We start from the raw sequence: 19,331 nt of genomic DNA, 5'->3' as shown, positions 1-19,331 counted from the left end.
CTGACCTCTGGAATGTCGAGAGTGAGGAAAGATTGAGAATATGCAACTTGCAGAATCTGGTGGACAGGAGATATGAAAGAGACCTACAAGTTATTAAGGGGTTGTTATAGGATCAATGCAAGAGAGGTTCTACAGAAAATAGTGGGAGATCGGGGGGAGAACCAGAGGTCATCCCTAGAAACTGTATAAAGAGGGTGTGAATAGGGGAGTGAGAGGCAGTTTTTTTTGTGTGCAGAGTTGTGAATGATTGCAATGCCTTGTCTGAGAGTGTGGTGTCTGCAAGGAGTTTGAATGTGTTCAAAGCACAGTATGATGAGCTCTGTGTGTGATAAAAGGACCTCCCAGATGAGTCTTTGACTCCATGAGGTTTTGGATATAATAATAATAATAATAATAACACAACTAGTTTCATTGGAATGCTGACTTCTTCAGGTGTACAAATTATCACAAACTGGAACTGGAAAAATAGGAAGATAAAACATGGACTTCTCATATAAGTAACTGTTTATATCAGAAGTTGTTATTCCTAACTTGTTTATATGAGAGGTCCATGTTTTATCTTGCTATTTTTCCAGTTTCCAGTTTGTGATAATTTGAACACCTGAAGAAGTCAGCATTCTAACGAAACTAGTTGTGTTTTAATTAAAGTTTTTATCTTACCTTATCTCGGTGTTCCTAGTCAGTAAAATTATGATTTATAATATCTGTATATGTATATATGTATACATGTAAAATTGGCATAGTGGAAACCAGCTTAATAAATTTATATGGAACAAGGGAGGAATAAGTCAAAACACCAACCCTAGCAGTATTAAAGATAGTGAAGTTCAAAACCAGTTTTAATATGATTGGAGAGCAAGGTTGGAAATTAAATATTTGATCAAAGAGTGGAGAACCATATTGGAAATGAAGTTACCAGAAAGAATCTTCACATTATTTATATTTATGAATGTGTAAGCAGAGCTAATCTGAGATGCATGACCACTTAAACAGAATGGGAAATGAAAGATTATTATAAAAAATTGTTTGAAATAAAATGGCAGGTGGAACAAAAAAAGCAAAGTTGGATCAAGATATAAATGAGCTGATGCTGAAACTAAAAAATTTCGGAGTTCTAGTATAGCCAATCTGGTTGGCCGTGTGGTTAGCATATCTGTTTTCATCCAACATGCTTGGGATCATATCCACCATGGGAATGGATGCATGATTGTCTTTAAGTGGTACAAGAAGTTCATTGCTCAGTGTATGAGACCACTGCCTCACTTACTGGATGCCTGAATTGCTTTAAGTAGTTTTCTAAAGCAGGTTTTCTAGACTAGGTTAAAAAGGAATTAAAAATAGAAAAAAATCTGTAGTGCACCCATTGATACTAAAGTACTATATGTTTGCAACCTTTCATGAGTAGGAGTCACATAAACAAAATTTCTTTGTGGCAGGGGAAAGTAGAAACATACTGTTTTCATTAAATCCATGTAAAAAGCATCTATCATTTTTTTTTAAAGGTAGCAGTTACAAACAGTCATACCTGATTCATCAGAATTTATAGATGTAAGATTTCTGTCTTGTTGCTTCTGTTTCTTTAGAAGAGCTCTCATTCTACGTATTTTGAGCATTTTCAATGTCTGTCGTAAAGTGAATCGTCTCCTGCTTACATCTGCCTGGGATTCCAGAAAATCTACATTTATTATAAAACAGAATGCAGTCAATTTTTTCTTTCAATTGCACATTAAAAAATTTAAATACGACTTAATTTATTTCTCTTTAATCTATTGTGTCAAACAACATGTATTCATGATTATATGAGGGGGGGGAGGGGTTGGAAAGTTCTGATAAACACCTAGAACAAAAATGTTTTTTCATATAAAAATGTTTCATAAAAAATAAATTCATATAAAAATGCTTTTTCAGAAAATGTATTTTCTTTTAGGATATATAAGAAGACAAATTAATTCATTTTGTTCTAGATGCTTATCATAACTTTGATCCCCCTCCCCTCATACCTTGAAACTAGATTTGCTCTTGTTGGCCTTTCAGCTATATTTGCTTACAGATGCTATGACTAAGTCCAATGTTCTCACAGTATCCATCACAGTATCCTACTAGTATCCATTTGACTGACCAGAGGATGGAAAAGTCTCTTCTGTAACATTGTTCATTTCTTTCTTGCTTCACGTATCTTCTGTATTTCATTATGTAATTTACATATATATTCAGGTAGTTATATCTTATATTTACATCAATATTAACAATTAAATATTACAATCCTTCCTATCCCCTAAAATAATTTTGCACGTGGAATCTTGTCAAATGCCTTGGCAAAATTCAGAAGTATTGTGATATATTCATTCTGAATATTGCCAATACATTTGACAGGAATTCACATGGGAGATTATTTGGGAGAGTATTTCAGTTTTGTGAACAGACTACTAAAGTAAGCTCTACCTTGAACAAAACCATGCAGTCCTCTGTAGAAAATACCAGTGCTTCTACCTGCAATTCTTAACCAGTCTCTCTAATACCTTGGTGATCACACCAGAGATACTGATTGATATCATCACAAATAATGACGGATCAGTTTATTTAATGATCATCAGTAGAAGGTAAGTGGTAAAGTATTAGAAGCGAATGAAGAGGCTACATTCTGAATACTGAGTATGCTAAGTGTCAGAAAAGCAGGAGGACAAGATGGAATTTAACCATGTGTTTCAAAGGAATGTGTTGTGGAACTGACCATGCCAATAACTTATACGTATAATGAAAATCTTGCAACAGGACAAGTTCCTGGAGGGCAGAAGAAGGATATGATAGTGCCATTGCATAAAAGTGGTGGTAGAATGCAATTAGTAAACAATAGGCCATTGCATAAAAAAAAAACTGATAGCGCCATTGCATAAAAGTGGTGGTAGAATGCAGTTATTAAACTATAGTTGTATTTCTTCTGTAGTTGTTAACATTGTGAAGAAATTGATAAGAACTAGTACACAGAACTAGACACATTGGCAACTGGCTTTCTGATAGATATCAGAGTTGTATATGGGGGAGCAGCATCAAGGAAGGTTAAAAGTACCACAGGGTTAAAGTACTAGAACTATTATTATTCAATCTTTATGTTATACAGGTGCATTCCTGTATCTGTACTGTAACAGAAGTACAGGAAGACATTCAGTTGTTGGCAGATGATGTGAAGCTTGGGAGGGTTATTAGTAACTGAGCTGATGTTTTGGCTCTTCAAGAGTTTTGAATAAGGTAGAAAGGTGGATATCAGTTTAATGCAAATAAATATATAGTTTGGAAATTTGAGATCCATGGATGGGATGCTTTATACTCACTTGGTGGAGTTATACTAAAAGAAGTGAAGAAAGCAAGAGATCTTGGGGAGATGGTAGATAGAAATTTGAAGCTCAGAGGATATATTGTAAAATCTGTGAAAACATCTCAGAGAATTGATGCAATATGAGGAGGACATTAAACATGAATGATAAAAGGGTAGTATTCCTACTGCATAAAACTTTGATCACATTAAATCTGGATATTTGTACTTGAATCTGGCAATCTGGATTTGATGGAGATGAAGGGAGACAGATAGCAAAAATGATATCAAAACTATACCATGCTGATTATTAGGACAGATCCCAGCCCCCAATATCTTAACACTGGGGAGATTTTTCATGTACTGATACAAGGAAAAGAGACCATCCCCAATAGTTGTAAAAGAAAATGGTCAGTAAAAGGATAACAAGTAAGTTTGTTGCATGGAGAGTAATAGGAGCATGGAATGCATTCCCTGAGAGGGTGGTGAAAGTTCAAACAGCAGATGAGTTTAAAGAGTGGTACAATACACTTCGCTGTTGACCTCCTACTGTGAGTTCCGTGACTCCCTGGAAGGGAAGAAAATAATAATAATAATCTATAATTCGGTACATCAATTTTAGCTCAATCCCTGTAATAATGAAATTATAGTGCTCTCCTTCCACTTTAGGAGACATGTATATGGTGACACATAGTTGAACAACTAGGTCAGCAGCAGCAGTGCTAACTCACTTGCAAGTTCCTTCAGGACCCACAGTGATAGCTGTGACTGCTGCAAACAAACTGAACTATAACTGTACATCCAGATAACTATAAGGTCCTGGACAGGATATATATACACTCGGGTCTCTTTTTATGCAGATCTGAAGTTATGCAGTATAGTACGCCCACAGATACGAGACCTTTCGATACTTCTGTGCATGCCAACAGAAGAAGAATCCATTCTGATAATAGGATAATCTAGCGTTTCCCAAACTTTTCTTAGGACGGAACACTTCATAAATCCTGAAATTTTCATGGAACACCTTGGTTATTTTGTCATGTGTTAATTAATAATTAATTGTTAATTTAGCTGATTTTTATTATTGATTAATAATTGGTCATTAATTATTAATTAATAATTAATTAAACACCAATTAAACATAACATTATTAAATTAATTTGTGCTGATTTTCATTGGCATATCCCATTCTGATCACCAAAAATTTATAATATTATTATAAGTACTTATGAGTGAATGCAGACTTTTTTTCATGTGTGCTGATAGTTTTCCCCTCCTTTTGTACATCCTGGAGATTGCTTTGTAGGCTGGATGTGGATGAATCACTATCTGTTGCATCACAAACACCTTCAATAAGAGATTTCTTAATACCAAAATTGAACAAATTCTCTTGTCTCTTATTCACATTAAAATTTAAATCTGTAGGCCTATTACTTTTAAAACATCATGGCACTACAGTTTCAAAACAAGCACTTTCACCCTACAATACGAACTCGAGAAGAAAGTATTCAGTATTACTAGATATTAGGACTGGATACAGATTACCTTGATCTTCAATTTCAGTGGAAAAATTTTCTTTATACTTCCTTGCTGATTGGTCACTAGCATTTGCAACACAGATGTTATTTTGAGAACAGAGTGTTGTATCATACATCCTGGCTTTGAATCTGCCATCTTGTTGGAACGTTATTCTTATGTAAATTATCCGTTTTTATTTGTTAGATGCTGAATGATACTGATCTGAATATAGAGAAATTTATATTATCCTGCGCCACCCTATATTCAGACTAGTCTATATAATATAGTGGAATCAATCATCAACTAACTTTTGCAATCTCACTTTATACAGGCCGAGGTTAATATCATTTAAGGCTTCTGCGAGGTCCGATATTTTTTTATGAGCGATGCAATGAAGAGAATCAGGCAAACACCAAATTGAAATCAATTAAAACAAAACATTTAATGCAGGTTATATAACATGTACATTAAGTATAACTTTGAAAACAAGATAATGCAAATCAACTTAGTTCAGGTATTCATAACAAACATAAAACTTTAGGCATCAGACATCCAGCTGCCAATTCTACATTCTTCCGAATAATTAAAATGGTTCACATTTTAATTATTCAATGTTACAGAATCTTACAGTAAATACTCTTATAGTTGAACTCTCTAATTCTTTCTTAATCAGCAAACACTTAATTCAATTATGAGGCAGTTCACTTCAAGGGAGAAACACTTTTAAGCTCCATACTTTGGCTAATTTTAGTAGAATGCCACAGTTAATGTTAAGATATATCAGGCGGAGCCAACTCATATTTCTTCACGCTGAAATATAAAAAAAATGGACTGCTCTTACCGGGTTACATCCTTTGCACATCAGATTCACTATAGGCACACTTAAAACTAAAGTTAACTATCACTTTGAAGTAACACTATTCAAAGGAAATCTTCACTATATAACTGAAATATTAAACATAGAGCTTCACAAGTCTTGACACACTCGTTTTAGGTAATCTACTTATTCCTTGTTTTCTTCTATGCATTAAATTCAGCCTTGCACTATTCTTCCTCAAAACAACTGGAATTCATCGTAATTTTAGAATTCTGTATAAATATTCCTAATTGCCTATTAATTTCCCAGTTCCTTCCTAATCTATTTACAGCATATTCAAATCCCTTTGCTGCCACCTGTTATTTTACTCCTTGATATCCTGAATGCTTCTCCTCTGTTTACCTTTGTTCTCCAATTAAATACCTTCGATCTTCCCACCAAAATCTGGTTCTAGAGAGTCCAGCTCATATCAACTCCTTCTCCCTTCGAATACCGCAGCTGTAGCTCATGCTCCACGCAATCTAAAATTAACTCCGTTTCCTTGACAACAGCCAATCAAATGCATTCAGAGGAATTACATAAAATTATACCTTACATACAGAAACAAAATAAAAGGATATTTTACAATTCATATAATACACATTTAAATATGATGAACACAAATCCTTACATTATATATATACATAGCTTCTTATAATATTAATACAGGAATAAATGAAATAAATTGAATAACATTTTAACACAGAGTTCTTTCATTACTAATACATATCTCAAAATTATATAATTAAACAGTAATAAATAAACTCAAAGTAATTATATGAATATTAATTTATAAGCAAGAGATTAACATCAAATAATATTTATAAGTCATGCTTAAGTTATGGCAGATCATGTTAAATGTGAATGAAGAATTAAAACGTACAAAATAATTTAATTCATAATTTAACAAGAGGATATGCTGCGCATTGTTGTAATCGGCTTGCAGGTGATTTTTATGGCTGGTCATAAACAGCAGTATTCCCTTTCCCGACTGTTGAAAGGTTTCAATGTGTGAAAATTAACGATAATTCATGAATACTTCCACGTTTAAAAATACAGGACTTGGTCATCACTAACATTTGCTACACAGATGTTATTTAGACGTTTTGGGTCTGAGCTTTTTGATATATTCACGAATGTTATTCTCCTCAGAATATTTCCACTATAACATATTTATTCATGAAAAATGCTTAGAATACTAAAATGACAAATTCCAGGAGACTTCTTGTGGAACACTTATTCACCTTCCGCAGAACACAGTTTGGGAAACCCTGGGGTAATCAATCCGTATTGTGGGATTAGTTGTTTATTATTACATGGGGAAAAATTAACTTCTCTTTTATGATCATTGTAATTTTTAAAGTGGTAACTATTTTGCTTGTATAACAGTTGGAAAAGTTTACCTATAAAGCATGTGATTTCGTGTGTTGTTGGCCAATTCATTCATCGCCATTGTACATAATGAACAGCATGTTGCAGCACATTCTGGCGTAACGTGTAAGCAGGTGAGTGTTCATGAAGTTTCATTTTGCATGTGAGTAAGTTTGTGTTTGTCTTTTCATTATTGTAATTGTATTGCTAATTTTTATTTTAAAGATTTAATTTGGTCCAATGGAGAAAAAAAAAGCACCAAAGAAAAGCAATTTCTTTGAAAATGAAAATTGCAATTTTAGATCGCTTAGCAAAAGGAGAGGGATCTAAGGCGACTGGTAATAAACATTTTAATTTAGGCGAATCTACTATATGAGCAATTAAAAAAGAATGAAGTCGCAATAAGAAAATCTGTCATTTCTTGCACAAAACTAAGTGCCAAATTATCATTGTACTCAAGAGATGCTTTATTAGAAAACACGGAACGAGCGCTCGTAATTTGGATTGAAAACTTAACTCAAAGAAGAATTCCTATAAGTGGTTATTTAATTAAACAAAAAGCTCTTCGGTTTTATGAACAGATAAAGCAATTGGAGACATCTACTTCCACTTCCCAAGCTGATAAAGAATTTTCGGCTAGCAAAGAATGGTTAACCAGGTTTTTAAAAAGGAATGCACTTCATAATGTGAAGATTACAGGAAAGGTTGCAGCAGCAGATGAAGAAGCAGCCAAAAATTTTCAAGAAAAGTTAGCCAAAATTATTCAAGATGGTAGATATTGTCCCGATCAAGTGTTTAACGCTGACGAAACAGGATTGTTTTGAAAGAAAATGCCTAGTCGAACTTACATTGCAAAGTCTGAGAAAAAAGCAAGTGGGTTTTTAAAGCAAGCAAAGATTGAGTGACGTTGTTACTTTGTAGCAATGCATCAGGAGAGCGAATGTTGAAACCCCTCCTAGTAAATCGATTTCTAAAACCACGTGTTCTAAAAGGCAAAGATCTAAAATAACTGCCGGTACATTGGATGGTTAATACAAAGGCCTGGGTAACAACTGCGGTATTTACTTAATGGTTCAAAAATTGGCAAAAAAACTCTAAATTTTAAAGTTTTATTACTTGTAGAGAGTATTTTACCTTGGGTATAATAAATGTTAATGATATCAAGCTATTTTAAACCTGGTTTTACTCCATTTCCCAAGTAAGCAAACAGACAAACAAGTCGAGTTTGCGCCTTCAAGTGTTGCAAGTCTAGCTGACCCTACACGTAGTGCAAGACCAAGGCAACTCATGGTAAAAGTAGAATAAGCTTCTGATCACTAATCTTAATATTCCAGAACAGTTATAATCCAGAACTGATAAAATACTTATAAGCTCTGTATTACTAAAATCTTGATATTTCTAGCCTGGCTCCTACTGATGAGACCTCAATAAAGGTCGAAACCGGTCTGGGTTGTGGCCCCTTGCCTTTAATACAAAGCATCATACATCTCCTCCAGGAGATGTGCTTTGCATTAAGGGTAAATATTAAGATTAGTGATCAGAGCTTATTCTACTTTTACCATGAGTTGCCTTGGTCTTGCATTACGTGCAGGGTCAGCTAGACTTGCAACACTTGCAGGCGCAAACTCGACTTGTTTGTCTGTTTGCTTACTTGGGAAATGGAGTAAAACCAGGTTTAAAATAGCTTGGTATCATTAAGTTTTATTACTTGTTGACAATGCACCAAGTCATCTGCATTTAGAACATCCAAATGTGCAGGTAGTGTTTTTTTCATTCAATACAACAAGCATTATTCAGCCATTAGATCAAGGCATAATTGCTACTTTTAAAAAATATTACGTTAAGCACACTTTTCAATTTATATTGGAAAATGTGCTTAACTGAAAATGTGTTTGGAAAAAATTTTCTATTTTAGAATGCTTAAATCATTTTGCATCTGCTGTCACTGAAATAAGACCATAAACTTTGAATGTCTGCTGGAAAGGAGCTTGGCCTTAATGTGTTGCAAACAGTGCAACCATGCAAACATCTATATTATCAGCTGAAATCATTACTTTGGCACATGAAATTGGTGGAGAAGGTTTTGATACATTTAGCCAGAACAATGTAGATGAAGTGCTGTGGATAATGCCTTAAGTGACAATGATATATTAGATATCGATTAACTTTAGATATCATCAAAAATCCAGAAAACGATAGTGAAGCGGAAGAAAAACCTGTCCCCCTCACTGCAAATATAATTCGAGAAGGTCTTGAACTGTGCAATAAATTGGAAAATCATTTTCTTGTTAATGACAAAAATTCTGAATGAGCCTTTAAATTCCAATGTGAGCTGAAGAACTGTATGTCTAGATATCGCAAGCTGTATAAAAAATTAGTGAAATCATCATTGCAAAGTTTAATCACTGATTACATTATCAGAAGAAAAAAATCAGCACAGAACAAGAGTGAAGCTAATTCTGTTTGTGAAGAACCATTGTCTTTACCATACAGATCTGATGCGCTGACTATCTCTTCTGGTGATGAAAGTGATTTTGCACCAGTTCGCAAACGTTGCTGAATATTGTCTAATAGCGATGATAATTCTGATGAAAAAAAAAAAAAAATATTAATTTTCAATAAAATTAAATGAATAAAGCTTTAAACCAAACTTAGGCAGTCTTATTTTCCTGAATTTTCATAAACTTTTTTAATGCTATTCTAGGTTTATTTTAATTCACTGCTTTGGTTTTATGCAGTTTCAGAAAATTATGGAACGTATCCCTAATTTTTCAACATAGGTTTAGGCCTTTTATGTGCGATTTTTTAAATGCAGTTTTCTGTGGAACGTATCTACCACATAAAAAGAGACCTGACTGTATGTGTGTGTGTGTATGTATGTATATATATATATATGTATATGTATGTATATATATATATATATATATATATATATATATATATATATATATATATATATATATATATACCTTAATTAGCCAGCAAAGGTTGGCTGATCGGTAGAGTCTCTGCTACTAATGACTGATGCAAAAAGTTAAGCAAGTTTCAGAGCTGTTAGTAGTCGGAAGGGTTTCAATTGTTCGATGCTGTTGGCACACTCTCCCTTGATGAGTCTTTGGACTCCCTGGAGGTGTTACATAATAATAATAATAATAAATTGTTTGGGAATGGGTTGAGTGTTAAGCATTTAGAAAGGCTCTTGTTTGCAGAGAAGGCACAGAATCACAAAGTTAATATATCTAACAATCAAAGGGTACTTGTGAAACAGGATAGCACAGCTAAATGGGTTGTACAACAGGATGAAGATGTGGTTATGGCAGAACAAGGTGAAAGAATGGAGAAAGTTGAGGATGAGACAAATGCAAAGAGTATTCAAAATAAGACAGTTGAGTTTGTTGCATTGATTCCGTCAGCATGCCCAAAGATTATCAGCGTAAGTGAAACTTTGTTAAGTGAGGATGAAGTGATTTTGGGAATAGAAATGGAAGGATGTATAGTTTTCCATAAGGATAAGAAAGTATGGAAGCTGATAGTACATGTGCAGATTTTGAATCTGTATGGTGTGAATTTGAAATTAACAGGCTACTATATCTGATAGGATGCTGTTATATGCTAGGAAATGTAAAGAATACTGATTATGAAATGTTTAGGAAAATTGTTTGGGCATGTATGAAGGTGATCCTGATGGAAGATTTCAAATACAGGGATACAGAATGGAAGCAGGAGATAGTATATGAGAACAAGGAGAGGAATTCAGTTGAATTTATGAGGGATAAATATCTTATGCAGCATGTGACTGAAGGAACTATAGGTTTTAGTGTGTTGGATTTAGTGACATCACAAGATCTAGTTGTTAAGCAGGTATTAGTGAGAGTGATCATGAGGTACTTGTTGTTTGGGAAGTGGTGAAATAAGAAAAGGTTATTGCCAAAAAAAAAAAAAAAGGATATATGTGGAATTAAAAGGTTGGTGATTGTGGGAAGCTCTGTAGTCACCTAACATCAATGTGAAGGGCAGATGAGCTGGGCAGAAAAGATGTTGAAAGTGCATAGAAATTCACACCACAGTATCATCTGACACAAGCAATGTATAACTGCATATCAAGGTTTAAGCAAGTAAATTGGGTAGTAGTAGTGAAATGGATGAACAGGGAAATCAAGCAAGCTGTGCTGGGAAAGAAAATAGAAAATGTTAAGGAGAAGGTACAAGACATTTGGTAACAATCAGATCCATGAAGAGTACAAAATGCTGGCTAGTAAGGTAAGGACAATGATAAAGAAAGAAAAGATGCAGTATCAGAGGAGATTGGCTAGTCAGGCCAAGATTAATTCAAGGGAATTCTGCTGCTATGTGGCAAGCAAGAGGAAAAATAATTATGGCAGATTGACACTGGTGGATATTCATGATGGTAGAATAGCAGTTGCAAAGGATACAGTGGAAGTATTGAATGAGCACTTTATCAGCATATATCATACTGGTGTAAATGATGCCATGCAGTATGCAGAAGGGAGACAGTATTAGGAGAATTGGAAGTGAAAGAATCAGATGTGTTTCATGGTGTTGATTGCATTACATGTTAATAATGTTGTGCAAATAGATGATATATTATTATTAGTAGTAAATGACAGGACACCTCCAGGGAGTCCAAAGACTCATCAAGGGAAAAAAAAAAAACTATCCGTTATCCTGGGTCTTCTTATTCTCTCTCTCAACTTGCCTATATAACGATATATGACTATGTATTTTTAAAGGATGTGCACAACAGTTAGCTATGCCCTTTAGCAGGTTATTTAATGAAAGTCTTGAAGTGAGCAAGGTTCCTATGGAGTGGAAAGAAGGCAAAATAGTAACTTTTCACAAGCATGATTCAAGGACAGAAGTTTTCCCTTCTTATAGACTTATAAACTTCTCATCAACTCATAGATCAGTCTGTAAATAGACTGCAGTTGTTTGTAGTCAAGGTAGGAGTGATTGGTTAGGCACAGAAAACAAGATTGGGCTGATGGACATAGGATCTATATAAATGGTTAGAATGGATTTATAAAAGGAAGGTCTTATTTTAACAATTTATTTGCATTTTATGATAAGATAATGACAGTGTTATACAGCAGCATTGGGCAGATGAGGGTAATGTTATCTGTGAGAGTCAACATAGATTTGTGAAAGGGCGCTCTTGTTTTAGCAATATGCTAGCCTTTTAAAATAAAGTTACAAGAACATTAGATGAGGCAAAAGCATATACTGCAATTTTCTTAGACTTAGCGAATGCATTTCACAGAGTGCCACATGATAAGCTGATATTTAAGTTGCAGCACATGGGTCTGGATGTCAGATTGGTCAACTGCATTCAGGATTGGCTGTCTGATAGGTATCAGAGAGTTGTGTATGGTGGAGCAGTTTCAAGGAGACAGAGGGTTACAAGTGGGGTCCCAAAGAGCGCAGTACTGGGACCTATATTGTTTAACCTTTATATCAATGACATTGCCAGTGGATTGCAAGGGGATATTCAGTTGTTTGCAAATGATGCGAAGCTGGGAAAGATTATTAGTAATAGTGCAGATGTGGTAGCCCTGCAAGAGGATTTGAATAAGCTAGATAGATGGGCAAATGAATGGGGATTTCAGTTTAATGCAGCAAAATGTAAGGTCTTGAGGTTTGGGAAACATCGATGGGATGCTGCATATTCCATGGGAGGAGTTATACTGGAGGAAGTAGGGGAGACAAGAGATCTGGAGTTGATGATTGATAGAAACCTGAAATTTAGGGGACATATTGCAAAGGTGGTGAAGGTAATACAGAGGATTGCTGCAATTATGAGAAGGACACTGACCTGCAGAGATAAAAGGGTTATCATTCTGTTGTAGAAGTCTCTGATCAGACCATACTTAGACTATTGTTCTCAGATTTGGTCCCCAGGATTTGAAGGGGATAAATTAACTGTGGAAAGGGTATGGAGACAAATGACAAAGATTGTTTCAGGACTGTAGAATTTTGGTTATGAGGATCGGCTGAGGGAATGTGGACTGCAGAGTTTGGTGGATAGAAGGAGGAGAGGTGATATGATTGAGACTTTTAAACTGTTGAGAGGTGGTTACAGGGTTGACACTGGGGAGTTCTTTCACTTGGTTGAACAGCGGGAAGGAGTGATGACAAGAGGCCATCCCTGGAAGTTATGGAAGGAAACTGTGAACAAGAGGGTGAGGATTGGTTTCTTTGCATGGAGGGTGGTTGAACCGTGGAATGCATTGCCTGATAGAGTGGTGAGAGCGAGAACGGTCAATGAGTTTAAGGAGTGGTATGATAGACTTTGTGTTTCTTAGGGGGGCCTCCCCTCGATGAGTCTTGACAGACTTTATGTTCTTAGGAAGGACCTCCCATGATGAGTCTTTTGACTCCATGGAGGACTGAATAATAATAATAATAATAATAATAATAATAATAATAATAAGAATAATAATAATAATAATATAATGAAATATCAAATACAGTGATATTTTTAGACTATGCAAAAACGTTTGATAGATTATTATTATTATTATTATCCCAAGACTCCACGAAGGCAAAGACTCATCTAGGAGGTCCTTTTTGTCAGCTCATCATATCGCACCTTAAACACACTCAAATTCTCTGCAGACACCACACTCTCAGGCAAAGCATTCCAATCATTCACAACTCTGCATGCAAAAAACCCATTTCTCACTCCCCTGCTCACACCCTCCTTATACAGTTTCCAGGGATGACCTCTGGTTCTCTCCTGATCTCCCACCATTTTCTGTAAAACCTCTCCAACATTGATCATATGATAACTGCTTACTAACTTATAGGTCTCTATCATATAACCCCCCCCCCTTCACATTATAAGTTGGTGTACAAGCTGCAGAGGATGGGAATAGATAACATACTAGTTAGATGGATTGGTGATTGGCTGTCTGAATGATACCAGCAAGTAATATATGACAGTGAAGTGTTTCAAAAAAGGAAGGGAAACCAGTAGTGTGTTCTTGGGCCCCTGCTGTTTAACTTGTTTTAAATGATCTATCATGTGGCCTGAGTAGGGGTCTCAGGTATTTGCTGATGGTGCAAAGATGGGGAGAATTATAAGTAGCACTGTTGATGTTGATTCCCTTTAAAAAGACTTGAATAGACTTTTGACTTGGACAAAAGAGTGGGATTAGTGTTTTAATATTAATAAATGCAAGGCGCTGCATTTTGGAGTGCAGAAATATAAGGCTGTGTACTACATTGATGGTACTATAATGCAGGAAGTGGATGAGATTCGAAATTTGGGAATGATGGATGGCAGTAGTAGACTGAAGTTTAAAGAGCATATTGCAAGTGTTGCAAAGACTGCATATCGTAATGCTGCTGCTATGATAAGAAATACTGTAACATGTAGGGATAAGGAGGTGATTATGCCATGCATTTTAAAGCACTGGTCAGACCATAGTTTCAACATTGTGCTGATTTGGTCATCTGGTTTTCAATGTGATGTGGAAACATCAGCAAGGGTCTAGAGATGAGTGTCTAAGACAATATCAGGGGCTCTGAAATGGAGAGAGTTTGAAAAAATGTGGATTACAGAGTTTGGTGGATAGGAAGAAAAGATGTGATATAATAGTGATGTTTAAGTGTGGTATTTATGAGATTAATCCAGAAGGAATTATAAAAAGTATAGAAGGTGAGGGAAGAAGAACCAGAGGCTATCTTTGGAAGTCATGTAAGAGTGAAGTGAAGAGGATGTAAGGAGTAGATTTTTTTTTTTTTTTTTACATGGAGAATTGTGAGTAAATGGAACACATTACCAGAATGTGTTGTTAATGTGGGAAGTGTTAAAGCTATTTCCAATGCACCTTACACTTTCGTACTGTACACATCCATTAAAGTTATTCTTCCTTTAACATTAATATTTTAATTCTGCAGATTGATTTTATCTTCCTCACCATGGCTGTCACTTTTATGGCCTATTTTTATGCCATTCCCCAACTTGGTTATCAAGTCTCTTATTGAATCCACATCATTTTGTTTTTTATGTATCTATTGATTTTAAATTTTATTCATCACTAGGTGATTTATTCTCCTAACTAAGGAGATGTGCTCAGATGCAGCATTTTTCAGCTACACTTTGTCTATCTCTCAGGCAATGATGACTCCTATTCTATACATTTCTATAGTCATTTCAAGTCACCTTTAAGGTTTCCTTCCCAGTTTTGTTATAATCATCTGACTTATAAATCAGCTTTCTTTTAGGGTTACACGGTGATCAGCACTCATATTTATAGATTTAGGGACTCAAAAACACACGTGTTGAACAGATTATTTTATTAATTACAAATAAAATAAACTTGATGTTTCGACCTCTATATCGAGGTCATCATCGGAAGAATACAACTGTATGCAGAACCAAGCTACATGCTCATGCTTTCTATATCAGTAAACTAAATCTACGCAGTTAATAAATCTTTTTTCTAGCCTGACCTCTAGTGATAGAAAAGAAAAACAAATAAATAAAAAAATAAAATAAAATAAAATAAAAAATAAATAAATAAATAAAATAAAATAAATAAATAAAAAAAAAAAATTAAAAAAAAAAAAAAGGGGAAAAAAAAAAATATATATATATACACATTATAAATAGATAAATGTAACTACAATAAACTGTTAGAGTCCTCATGTATTAATATTCTGGATAGTTACAAAATGATTTCTTTCAGTTGCTATTGAATGTTCTAAACACTTTACCAAGTCACCAGGTTGTCTTCTTGTAGTGGGAATTTTTCTAATGCTAGTTTAGGATGTTTGTTATATAGGTTGTAGATGGGTCCTCCACATTCTTGAAATGGTGAAGCCATCATTTTTGTTGAGATTTGGTTGTGTTTGAGCATTTCACAAGACTCTTTAAATTTTCTCTCAAACCAGGTTTTGGTGCGGTGTAGGGACTTGGTATTTTTCCAGTCAATTCTATGGTATGTTTGGAGTGCATGGTCAGAAAGGCCTGTTTTACCGAAGTGGAGGTATTTAATGTGTTGTTTGTGTTCGTCTTGTCTGATTGGGATAGTTCGCCCTGTTTCCCCTATGTATGGTATGTTACATGTGCAGTGTATTTTGTATACCCCTGGGTGTGCTAGGTGTGGAAGAGGATCTTTAGAGGTACTGAGTAGGTGTCTTAGCTTATTTGGGGGTTTAAAGGTGGTTTTAATGTTGTATTTGCAAAGTGTTCTGTCTATTTTTTCAGAAATGCCTCTAACATATGGAATGGCAATAGCATTCTTGAAATCTTTTTTGTTCTTACTGGTGTCTTTATGGAGGATCTTGTGAATAGTTTTTTTATTGTAACCATTTTTGATAAATGTTTGGTTGATGATTTTGTATTCTTGGTTTAGAGCCTGTTCATTTGAACAGATAGTTAGGGCTCTGTGTTTAAGGGTGCTTATGACACCTAATTTTTGTGTTGGGTCGTGGTAAGAATTTTTGTGTATGTATTGGCCTGTGTGTGTAGGTTTGCGGTAAACTGAGAAGGAGAGACAGCCAGAGGGAAGACGTGTGACAAGTGTGTCTAGGAAAGGAAGAGAGTCGTTTTTTTCCATTTCAATGGTGAATTGGATATGTTTGTGTTGTTTGTTTAGGTGGCTAAGGAATGTATTTAGAGCTTCGTGGCCGTGGGGCCAAATGGCGAAAATATCGTCGACGTATCTGAGCCAGATTTTGGGCTTTAGACATGCTGTCTCTAGAGCCCGTTGCTCAAAGTCTTCCATATAAAAGTTAGCTATTGGGGGAGAAAGTGGTGAGCCCATGGCTGTACCTTCTTTTTGAAGGTAAAAATTGTTTTGCCATACGAAATATCCGGAGTGGAGTACGTGGGCAAAAAGGGCCGTGATGTCATGTGGAAATATGTTCTGTAGGAGCAAGATCGTGTCATTGATTGGGACATTGGTAAAAAGGGAAGTTATGTCAAAGCTGACTAATAAATCTTGGTCGGTGAGTGTAATGTTTTTGATTTTACTGATGAAATGTTGTGTATTTTTTATATAGGAAGGGGACTGACCTACCAATTCCTTGAGTGTGGCAGCTAATTTTTTGGCTAAGTGATAATTTGGGCTGTCAATTCCTTCAACGATTGGGCGAAGTGGTGTGCCAGATTTGTGTATTTTTGGCAGGCCATAAATTCTGGGCGCACGGGCATACTGAGGTATTAATTTTTTTGTCGTTTCTTCGGGCCATGTGTGGACGGATTTGATTAATTCAGTTGTTTTCTTTTTGTTACGTTTTGTGGGGTTGTAGTTAACCTTTTGGTAGGTGTTATGGTCCGATATTAACTGGTTCATTTTTTCTATGTATGTCGTACGGTCTAACAGGACGGTGGAATTGCCTTTATCGGCTTTCGTTATTATAATATCCTGGTTATTTTTTAAGGATTTAAGGGCTAGATTTTCGGTTTTGTTTATGTTGGTGTTTAGTTTTTTGTTAGAATTTAGTATACACGATGTTTCCATTCGTATTTTATCAGCCAGAATGGTGGGGAGGGATCGTAAACCTCTCTCGATATTATAAATCAGCTGATTATAACAAAAAAAAAATTCTCACATGAATAGTTAACTCAGTTAAAAACTGTATGATCACACTCACCAATTGGAGTCATAGAAGTCACCTCATTTATAGACAGATACTCAGAAACCTTTAGTGAATTCAATATTCTTGATTGATAAAGCTTTCTATCATATCTCCCATCATCCCTGTTTAAGGCAGTTATTCCTGTACTGCTATGAATTCCCCTTCCCTTGTCTTGCATGCTTTCTCCTCATTCCAGCCTACATCTCCATAACTGAAATTGCCCGTAACGATAATTCCTCATCTGTCCATATAGTTAATCAGTTTATATAATTCAAAGTTCTCTTGAGGTAGCTCTGATCTATTGCAACTAACCTGTGAAACAATCCCATCCTATATAGCTCTAAACCTACTGTCTGTATCACTCTTAATAATCATTAATAGTACTACTATTAATGATTATAATGGTTGAATTCAGCTCCTCTGCAGCCACATGCAACACTCTTTCACCTATTCTATGTTCTATACTCTCCAGAATATCAACTGCTGTTAATCAAGTCTCACTGGATGGAAAAATTTTTTGTTCTGTATGTCAATCAATACTAATAACTCCTTGCTGTTATTCATAATGCTTCTGGCATTAGTGTGAGCATAAATGAACATCAGGCTGTTGAGTATTCAAGTAACTGTTAAAGTATAATTACTTCAAATAAGAAGATAGAGGTAATTGCTTAGATTCCCCGCCATGCTCTCTATAATTCACCATATTCTCCAGTTTCCTGACTATTCCCTATATCACTGAAAAACAACTTCTCCAAACACCTACCACTAAAACAATCCAAGTATAATCCATCCTGCAAGTGCTACTATTTTTTATCATCAAACACATAACAGTCTCTGCCATCAACATACTGCACATGGTTTCTGCTACACAGACAACTCAATGAACAAATTGCAATCACAACTCATCCTTTCCAGGATGATTTGGATAGACTGGAGGACTGGGCTAAGGAGAATGGATGTCAGTTTAATGTGGCAAAGTGTAAGGTTATGCATTTTGGGGTGAAAAGATTAGCAGCAGTATACCACATCGGTGGAACTGTACTTCAGGAGATTGACAAGGCCAGGGATTTGGGAGTGTTGGTGGATAGGGAGTTGAAGTTTACAGGGGCACATTGCAAAAGTGGCTAAATCAGCTCATAAAATCACTTGGTTACTGAAGAATACTTTGACGAGCAGAGACAAGTAAGTTATTGTTCCTCTGTATTGAGCCTTGATAAGACCCCGTCTTGACTGCTGTGCCCAGATCTGCGCACCAGGATTTCTTCTTGATGGGGAGTAGGTGGAGAGGATCCAGAGGCGAGTGACCAAGATGATAGCAGGTCTATGGAATGAACATTAATTATGAGAACAGGTTGAAGATTTGTGGGTTACAGAAATTGGTTGATAGGTGGAAAAGGGGTAATATGATTGAGACATTCAAATTACTGAAGGGTTTCTATAAGGTTAATTCAGAGGATATTTTTCAGAACAGGACTGGTGGTTGGAGGATTAGGGGCCACCCATGAAAACTAGGCAAGAGTGTGGTTAGCAAGGGTGTTAGAACTAGGTTTTTTACTTGGAGAGTGGTGAATGAGTGGAATAAGCTGCCAGAGCCTGTTGTGGGTGCCAGACTGTGAATGAGTTCAAGGCAAAGTATGATAGATACTGCGTGGATGTTGAATAGTTGTT

General features: G+C 35.5%; 1 protein-coding gene across 1 annotated transcript in view; it reads right to left on the bottom strand.

Annotated features, from left to right (window-relative positions):
- LOC150092596 (phospholipid-transporting ATPase ABCA1-like) overlaps window positions 1-19,331 on the bottom strand; it is a 982,930-nt gene that overhangs the window by 411,483 nt on the left and 552,116 nt on the right. The window contains exon 28 of the mRNA XM_090414749.1: window positions 1,526-1,675. Coding sequence (XP_090270875.1) covers window positions 1,526-1,675 — 150 coding nt within the window. The remainder of the gene's footprint in view (window positions 1-1,525; window positions 1,676-19,331) is intronic.

Source organism: Typopeltis vanoorti, chromosome 25, assembly GCF_054136105.1.
Source record: "Typopeltis vanoorti isolate ZY-2024b chromosome 25, IOZ_Tvanoo_1.0, whole genome shotgun sequence".
NCBI lineage: Eukaryota > Metazoa > Arthropoda > Arachnida > Uropygi > Thelyphonidae > Typopeltis > Typopeltis vanoorti.
Note: the sequence above shows the minus strand (reverse complement) of the source record. Positions and strands in the feature narration are given on the sequence as shown.